Genomic DNA, 9,490 nt, shown 5'->3' on the forward strand with positions numbered 1-9,490 from the left:
CTCGGCTCACTTGAACACGCAATACATTTCAGTTCTTTATTAAAGGCAGACCGTGAACCATTTTAGCGGCAAGCAAAAACGCGGGTTTGTAGAGCACAGATGGGGGCTGGGAAAGCGGTTAGAAACCGGCGCCGGCCAGAAAGCTGAGGGCTCGGAAAGGAGGAGGAGTGAAAAGTGAGTGACAGAGAAGGCAGCCAGTGGAGAGGCTGGGAACTGGTCCCCCCTCCCTTTGCGTTTCAAATTCTAAGCTCAGTTTCCATCCGGGTCCTGCAGCCTCGTTCCCGGGCAGTATAAAGTTTGCTGTCTCCTTTGTTCGCCCTCGTTGCGCAGTAGTGCTAGCGGCGTGTCTCTTCCGTCTTTCGTGCGCGCGGCCCTCCCTCGTGCTGAGCTGCTGAGAAGCCCCTGCCCGCGAGCTCGTTGGAGCTTGAAACTGTCTTCACCTCTCCGGTAAGTGTACCCTTCCCTTAGCCCGTTTTTCGGATACTATTGCCACTTTAGAATTTGGGATTATCTCCCTGGAGATGGGGGCGGCGGGCGCCATTTTAAGAACCCAAAGGTGCCGACCTATTTAGATAAAGCAGAGAGTGTCGGAGGGAAACAAATGGAGGGGGCCGTTGTGTTGTATGTCTCTCAAAAGTTTGGCTGTTGCCTGCGGGGGTGGTGACGGAGGCCGGGGCTGGAGCGGGATGAGGAGAGACCGCGCCACCGCGGTACCTGCATTGGGCTGGCGCTACGGATGGGCACGTGCGTTTGCACGCGGGGTCCTTGGTAATTGGCGGCTTTGGACAGGAAGCCCTTTGAATTTCTTTTCTAAGCCCCTGCTGATGGTAAAAGTTACTCCCGTGGCGGTGTCGGCTGTTCTGGGCTGAGTCCAAGTGTCGCCATTTTGTGTTTTCCACGCGGTTTTTAATGACGTTTTAATTGAGTTCTGCTGCAGTCGTAGAGCGTTGAGCGTTACGGTGCGCGTTTTTCACGTCCCGTTATTTAATATGAAGTGATATTAATACTTAAAAAAAAACATGGCCTTTTCGACGGGGCAGGGGCTGGCGAAGAAGGGGAGGCATAAGTTGGCACAAACTTTAAATTTCTTAGATTTACTAGGGAATCCTAATTAGGAAAGGCTTGGTGTTAAGGACCTGTGTCTGGCCTGTGACCTTGAATGAGTCCATAGCTTCTAAAAACCTTTAGGGTAATTAGGATGTAATTGTATATTTAAAAGGCTACAAATCTAGGATTAAAACGAAAACTTTTTCAAATGTTGAGTAGCCTTTACTTGATTAATACTGCTAAGATAATGGGTTTGGGTAAAGGCTATAGGTTAAGTTGGACATTTTAACTAGTTTGATGTAGATTGTGCTATGGCTTAACGACTTAATTTGGGTTTCCTGCTGAGGTTTACGAAAGGTTGCTTTTGGTGTCCTTCGTTTTTAAGGAATAATGGTTTCAGTAGAACAAGAAAAATGCACCCCGTTAAATATGTGTGACCAATCAAGTTGAACTTTTCCCAGGGAGCTAATACTGTATATTTTAACAGACTTTCAACGGGGGAAAAATGGTTGAAGCAGATCGCCCAGGAAAGCTCTTCATTGGTGGCCTCAATACAGAAACAAATGAGAAAGCCCTTGAAGCAGTATTTGGCAAATATGGGCGAATAGTGGAAGGTGAGTGTATCTGAAAGTATATGCAGGGCTCTCTTGTAATTAAAATGTAAGCTATGATGAGTTTAATTGCATTGATCATCTGAAATGATAATGTATTTTGTCCTCTAAGAAGTTCTGAGCTTTCTTTCTAAAGATTTACTTTAGTTCTTTCATTCGAATTAGAGTAACACTTTTCCCCCTGAAAACTGCTTTTTAGTACTCTTAATGAAAGACCGGGAAACCAACAAATCAAGAGGATTTGCTTTTGTCACCTTTGAAAGCCCAGCAGATGCTAAAGATGCAGCCAGAGACATGAATGGAAAGGTGAGATTGCACAATGATATGGTGTTTACTAGTGCATAAAATAGCACGATGTCTGGTCTAGGGAAGCTGTGGAATTTTATTGTTTTGAGCGTATACCTTTCCAGGACCCTGTGATCATGGCCCTTTGTAATTTTATAGCCAAATTTTCTAGCACAATTCCAGATTATATACTTTTAAGAGTCAATCCAGAATATTATGGGATGTTTTATTTTATCTGGGATCCATAAACTGATTTAATAACTTGTATTTTTAGTTTTTTTGATGAGTTGATAACTGGTCTTATTTTAAATATTACCAACCAGCAGTGCAGTCGATCCACCTTATGTTTGAATCAAATCATTCTTAAAAAACTAAGCATTTCACATAAATGGAGAGTAATAATAATAAAAAGTAATAGTATTTGTCGTGTTTTTTTTTACATTGGTGAGCAACATTTATAACTTTTGAAGGACATCAGTGTCAGTGGATCTTCGAGTTCTTTTTAAATGTTGATGTAATTAACCTTTATAAATATTATTTAGTCCTTAGATGGAAAAGCCATCAAGGTAGAACAAGCCACTAAGCCATCATTTGAAAGTGGTAGACGTGGACCGCCTCCACCTCCAAGAAGCAGAGGCCCTCCAAGAGGCCTTAGAGGTGGAAGAGGAGGAAGTGGAGGAACCAGGGGACCTCCCTCACGTGGAGGGCATATGGGTAATGACTGGGTTTACCTTAGGCTTGGTTATATAAGTTAGGAACTACAAACCCACACCATTCTGTGCTTTGATTAACTTTGTTGAATGGCCTCAGCTTTTGAAATTGAGAACATTGGTTAATCTACCAAAGTGATAATGACTTAAAAGGAAAACATAAAAGGCATGCTAAGTTAAATCACATAATAGTGTTTTTAAATGGACAATAGACTGTTCCTTATCCAGGTAGTTCACTCTAGGCAAAAACACATGCAGAAAATTTTTTATAGGCATAAGTGTTTGAGCATATGAAAATGAAACAATCAGTATTTTTCTTTGAAGTAACTTTAAGACTACCCTTCAGTTTTATTTTACAAGTCTAGAGACTTTCTTGTGCTTGGTCTTGTATAAGTAAGGACTGCTAAAGCAAGATTCTTCAACTAAACAGAAATGGTCATATTCTTGATCAAGCAAAGAACTTTTGTAGCCTTTTCTTGATTTCTTGTATTAACGTGTTTTTCTTGTTTGTCCTAATGTAGATGATGGTGGTTACTCCATGAATTTTAACATGAGTTCTTCCAGGGGACCACTTCCAGTTAAAAGAGGACCACCACCACGAAGTGGGGGTCCTCCCCCTAAAAGATCTGCTCCTTCAGGACCAGTTCGCAGCAGCAGTGGAATGGGAGGAAGAGGTAAATGTTCCACTTACAACAATCTATTCTACCACCATAACACAAGATTGAGAAGTGAATCCTAAAAATGGCTTAACACTGACTTAAGGACTCCAGGTGATCTAGGTACATGCAATTACTGAGCACTAAGAAGAATTTAGATATGAATAGGAAGTTTTAGAGAATAAAAGACCTTGATTTAGTTCCATAATTTTGTATTTCATTGAATCACTATTCATTGCCTGACTCTAAATTCACATTTTAACTTCTCACTTTGGGTATATTTTAAAAATGATTGTTTTCCTTAAGCTCCCGTATCACGTGGAAGAGATAGTTATGGAGGCCCACCTCGAAGGGAACCCTTGCCTTCTCGTAGAGATGTTTATTTGTCCCCAAGAGACGATGGATATTCTACTAAAGACAGGTGAGAGAGAAATGTAGTAGCTTTTGTCTCATTAATACTTAGGATTGAAGAGGAGAGGTTATCAAAAGTGTAAACCAAGTTACTTTTGTTTTTGTAGCTATTCAAGCAGAGATTACCCAAGTTCTCGTGATACAAGAGATTATGCACCACCACCAAGAGATTATACTTACCGTGATTATGGTCATTCCAGTTCACGCGATGACTATCCTTCAAGAGGCTATAGGTAAATGACTTTGCTGCCACAGCTTGCTGTAACAGTTGATGCCCTGGGGCTTATAATAAGTTTTTCTCTTTAATTTAGTGATAGAGATGGCTATGGTCGTGATCGTGACTATTCAGATCATCCAAGTGGAGGTTCCTACAGGGATTCATATGACAGTTATGGTAAGATATTGGCCTGAGGGTCTTTGAATATCCGCAGCTTGAGTTTTTAGGTTCATGAGCCAGTTTATTAGGCTGTGTGGTGCTTGCTTTTAAAGGGATGTTTGCTTGCTTTTGAGGGGGTAACTATGAGCTGGGCTTTTCCTAGTTTTGTGAGGGGCTTTTGTTGTTTTCTAAGTTTTTTTTTTTTGAGGCTGTTTGCTTGCTTTGGAGGGGATTTTGCTTGCTTAAATTGGCAGCCTTATGTGTTTTCCCCCAACAGTGAAAATACAATTTAAAAAATTTTATTAACAACATCAAATGTTTACCATTCCAATATGAAGGAAAGTCTACAGTTCAAAATTGCAACTTATCACTGGAAAGTGGCTGAGTGTCTACTATAAAATAACAAGCTGTCTGGAATATCCTCTTGAAATACACACCGTCTTCAGTCTTTTCAAACAAACATTAAAACCCATCCATTTCCATATCTCAGCAGATGAGCAAATCCCTGTTAATGGCCAGCAATGGCAGAGTTTAAAACCTCCCAGTTGAGAAAGTAAACGTTTAATACAAGAATTCTGTAAATTCAGATTTAAATGTTGTATATATACAATTTATAGTGTTGCCATATTACCTGACCATTGACCCTGCAGGTAACTCACGTAGTGCTCCACCTACACGAGGGCCCCCGCCATCTTATGGTGGAAGCAGTCGCTATGATGATTACAGCAGCTCACGTGACGGATATGGTGGAAGTCGAGACAGTTACTCAAGCAGCCGAAGTGATCTCTACTCAAGTGGTCGTGATCGGGTTGGCAGACAAGAAAGAGGGCTTCCCCCTTCTATGGAGAGGGGGGGATACCCTCCTCCACGTGATTCCTACAGCAGTTCAAGCCGCGGAGCACCAAGGGGTGGTGGCCGTGGAGGAAGCCGATCTGATAGAGGGGGAGGCAGAAGCAGATATTAAAAACAAAACTTTGGACCAAAATCCCTGTTCAAAGAAACAAACAAAAAGGAACCTATTCTGTCATAACTACCCAAGGACTACTAAAAGAAAAATTGTTACCTTTTTTAAATTTCCTGTTAAGTTCCCTTTCCATAATTTTCATGTTCTTGTGAGGAAAAGGCGTTAAACATGTTTAATTCATTTTATGACATTGCTTTCAACAAGCAAATGTTACATGTGTTAAGACTTGACTTGTGTACTAGTGTTGTAATTTTCCAAGTAAAGTGTCCCTAAAGGCCACTTTCTGATTTTTCCCAGTAAATGAGGCAAGCCATTCTAAGATCTTCCACAAACACCTAGCCATCTAAAATGGAGATTAATCCCTCTGCCTATACAAACAAGCTAGCTATTAGAGGGTGGTCGGGGGTATACTACTCTTAGGATATCACAGTCTTCAAACTGAAATCTCAAATGTTCTCAGTATGAAAAAAACCTGAGATCAGGTGCTTATGTAAGGAAAGTGCTATTCACCCAGTAAACCCAAAACAATGGATAGTACTGGCCATATTTTGCCTTTCTGACATTTCCTTGGGCATCTACAAGAACCTCCCCTTCCCCCCTTCCCCAATAAGACCATTTAAGTGTGTGTTAAGCAACTACAGAATACTAAATAAAAAGTTTGGCCAAAACCAACCATGAAGCTGCAAACGATGCTTGCTCTTACTGTTTCAAATTTTTGCAACTCTGTAGTGTCTCACTTTTAAGGAACAGCTTGATTGCAAAGGAGAAAATAGATAAGCAATGAAGTTATCTCCAACTTCTCAAAGGCTTATGACTTCTAAAAAGTGAATCTATCAGCATTCCACATCAGATTTAAAGCATCAAATGCCTGTGAAACCGCAAAGATGGTAAGCAAAGCAAACTAGTTTTTCCGTCTAAGTCGAAATTGAACACTTAAACCTTCCTCATAGTACAGTGAAACACTGTACCTCATGGCAGTGGAAATGCTTTCTAGATTAAGAAAAAATCTTTTGGAAAAGCAAAGTGTTCTATAGCGTATTAGAAGTCCTCCAAATTCAACACTTGGATTTTTTTTAAGCATGTATGACACTTAAAGGCCTTAATACAGCTGTTTACCAATAGCCATCCGGGGCTTGGGAGGGGGTAACTTTTTTTAAAGTCTTTTTGATGAAGACCTTTAAACATGCTTCATATATTAACATTTTTTTCAAATTAGTCTTTTAGTCAATGTAGGAAATGGCTTAAGTCTGGGGTCCCCATCTCCACCCCTGTAAGCCATTGCAAACTTAACATTTAGTTGGATGCCTGACTTGTTTTTAGTTCTATGAAACTACACTGGAGAAAATCTATTGCAAGTGGTCTTTAAAAAAGCAAAACCTGAGGCAGCATGACCCAGGTCCAGCCACGAAGTTGAAAAACATGCTCTTGAATATAGTAAACTTGAAGACCTCCAACTAAAACCCCTTATACTGCACTTAATCCTTCAAATAAGTTTTGTCCGTTCAACTTATGGATTTAACATGGCAGTGCACCATTGGAACAGAATGAGAATCCATAAGCCATGGAACTTAACCATTTAAGCCATTCCAGTCCATCCCAAGCCAGTGTGAATCTTCCACCACTTAAGAGACGTAGTAGAACATGAAATACGTTAAGCTGCAAGTCTGAACTTGCCTTTTCTTTCTGGAAAAGAGGGCAGTAAGTTATAGGCAAGTTTTGAAGAATTTCCTTGAGAGAGATAACTAGTTACCTATTTAATTTTTACAGGTTGAGGATTTTGGTCATTAAAAGTCATGGAGTGCTGATTTATTCACACTAGATAAAGCTGGCAGCAAGAGAAACCAAATGCTAAGGTAAGTTTCCAAAGCAGTGGCCTTTATAGGTTTAAATACTGTAGTCTTGCCACTTTGCATAACTGGGATATTGGCAAGTTACCTGTAAAAGGGGGATAATCTTAACTCGTGCATTATGAGGATCAAGTGAAGGGCTGCAATGTGTGACACCTGCTATATTAACTTTTAAACAGGTGTATTTCCATTGGCTCAGTCATGCAGTGCTCTTCGCCATATAGGAATGTGTCAAGTTTTCTAGCACTACCTCTTAAGCTGTTGTCGACTGGAGCTATATATACAATTCATGTTTTGACACTTAAGCAAACTTCCTTTGTATGAGGCTCAAACTTCTGTGCATTTTGTAAGAAATACCGTTTTTCTTATCAGTGCCGGTCCTTTGTTGGAGCCACAGTAGAAATCCACTAAAGGGGGAATAGATGTAGCTAAGTTCCTAGTTTGAGCATCAATTTTATTGGTATAATATACTTATGATAGTCTTGATTTTACCAAAGTGAGGCTTACAGGAATTGTAACGGGTATTTATGGTTACTTTTCAGACCTTGCAATTTAGAGCAAATACTTTGCTATTTAAAGCAACAAAATATATATTCAAACAATAGGTATTGAAAGAGTAATTTTCAGTTTAAAACAAGATCTTGTGACCTGATCACATGCTTTTCATTTTACAGAGTTGAAGCAGAAGAATGCTGATTGTGGATAAGACACAACAGTTGCATAAACAGTACTCGTCAGAATTGGTTTGGTGCAGGCAATAGGTTTTTGCCTTCAAGGGTTCCTGTGGGTCTGAGGAAGGCAATCAGTGTTGGTTAGCACTCTTAACTAAGGAGTGGTTGGTAGTTACTTAAGTAATTGACCAGATGGAGAAAGGGGAGTAATTAAAGAAATTGGTAAGTGGAGGTAGTCAGGAAGTTCTGGTTCTTTATGTAGATTTTATAGCTTTGGCTTTGATCTTGAGCTAAAGTTATAGGGACAGCTCTAGTTTAGAACTTCCTAGTTATGACTGTCAGAAAGTTGAATTGGAAAAATGAAAGGCATATGTGGTAACTCGTTCTACAGTCAAGTGTCTGATTTTCAGCAAGTAAAACACTTGATTGCTCTTTTTTCCAGAAGAGGGATTTTAGTCCTAAAAACTAAAGGGAGGAGTAGTAATAGCTGGAAACGAAGTAACTGGAAACATGGCTAAAATTATCTAAAGCACACTTTAAAAAGGAAAAAAAATTGGGCCACTTGGCTTTTTTTTTTTTTTGTAACAATTGTTTTGTAACCCTACTTTATCCCCACCTCCTGTCTTGGAAACAAATGAAGACACAATGTGGTACGTTAGAGACTAGATCCGGTAGTATAAAAAAAAGCTAGTGTTCTCAAAAGAAACAAGATTTTTGAGTTGGGATTTAGACGAGCTAACTCAATTTTTGAGAATTTTTGTGTGGTAAATATCAGTACTATCCTGTCCAACATTTGCCATTGTGGAAAATAATCCAAAAAAAATTCAACCCTCATTTAACAGGCTGTTTAGTCACAGACTGAGGGTATTGACCAAATTTAAATGGCTGTTCCACTTAACATAGATGTCTTCCTCAATCCTATAACCTACATTACTTGGGTTTATGCTTCTTTTGGCTCTTGAGATTTTTAGATATCTTGAAGATGGTATGGAACATTGAGATTAATCATAGTAAATATAAAGTCTAAATTCAAATTAAGTAGTACACTTAAATGACCAGACAGTTGTTTGGCAAATAGGTTACTGACCCAGTAGACTTAATTCTGCTCTTGTTGGAAAATTATTGGTCTTGATGCTTCTACTGGTTGTAAAAGAAATAATGATAGAATGTTTTTCTTGTTCAGTTGATTATAGAGAGCATAGGTATTACAGGTCGCTTTTCTCTTTTTGGAATGTTTTGTATTTGAAACTTAATAAAATTTAACATGCATTTTCTTGTGGCCCTGGGTGGTTTTTTACTTCTTTGCAATAAGGAATTGATTTAGACCTAAGTGTGACTTTTCACTTGTCCCCTTCCCCCATAACTGTAGTTCTCATGCATTGTTGGCACGGAAGCCAGTTACCAAGGAACATAGTCACCCAGGTGGTCTGTTGCTGTGTTTTAGGCCTCTTTCATTAGGGGAGTGAGCTCCAGGTAGGAATCAAGGTCATTCAGATAGTTTTATTCCTTACCCTGAAATTAAATGGGGGCAATAACACTAAAAGAGGAGAAGCTGAAATAGCAACGATGTGCTGTAATGCTTCTCCTGTTTTTTGCTTAATTCAGGAAAAACTGGTCAGTTAACTCAGTTCGGCAGTGAAGCACTTTGCACCAAGTCTTTCAGCATTACTGTCAAAGCAGCACATGACTAACGGGCTTCTGTGCTGGCAGCTTTGTTTCTTGGCTCTGTCTGTTGTGCTCTTCTACATACATCATACTCCTGATGTTTGTTTGCACTGTCATACCAAAAGAAGTTAGTGACAGTTGTCCTTGATTCAAGGGAAATCCATGAAATAGGGGACTACAGTGCCTCCCAAGCAGTGCAACACTGTTCCCAAGATGTATGGAGCATTATAGAAGGTGCAACCACAAG

At 39.7% G+C, this 9,490-nt stretch overlaps 1 protein-coding gene across 3 annotated transcripts; it reads left to right on the forward strand.

Moving 5' to 3' along the window:
• Window positions 1-268: 268 nt before the first annotated feature.
• Window positions 269-8,847, forward strand: RBMX (RNA binding motif protein X-linked). 3 transcript variants are annotated; one of them, XM_019667797.1, is made up of 11 exons: window positions 269-447; window positions 1,535-1,661; window positions 1,858-1,964; window positions 2,486-2,657; window positions 3,175-3,327; window positions 3,616-3,730; window positions 3,828-3,953; window positions 4,032-4,114; window positions 4,747-5,947; window positions 6,828-6,913; window positions 7,582-8,847. In XM_019667797.1, the coding sequence occupies exons 2-9, from the start codon at window positions 1,553-1,555 to the stop codon at window positions 5,058-5,060; spliced, it is 1,179 nt and encodes a 392-aa protein (XP_019523342.1). In that variant the 5' UTR covers window positions 269-447; window positions 1,535-1,552; the 3' UTR covers window positions 5,061-5,947; window positions 6,828-6,913; window positions 7,582-8,847. The 3 variants fall into 3 exon arrangements, with proteins under 3 accessions (XP_019523342.1, XP_019523341.1, XP_019523340.1); XM_019667796.1 differs by having other exon boundaries at window positions 4,747-6,913; XM_019667795.1 differs by lacking the exons at window positions 6,828-6,913; window positions 7,582-8,847 and having other exon boundaries at window positions 298-447; window positions 3,810-3,953; window positions 4,747-5,154.
• The last annotated feature ends 643 nt before the right edge of the window (window positions 8,848-9,490 follow it).

Source organism: Hipposideros armiger, unplaced genomic scaffold (genome assembly GCF_001890085.2).
Source record: "Hipposideros armiger isolate ML-2016 unplaced genomic scaffold, ASM189008v1 scaffold_505, whole genome shotgun sequence".
In the NCBI taxonomy this organism is placed as follows: domain Eukaryota; kingdom Metazoa; phylum Chordata; class Mammalia; order Chiroptera; family Hipposideridae; genus Hipposideros; species Hipposideros armiger.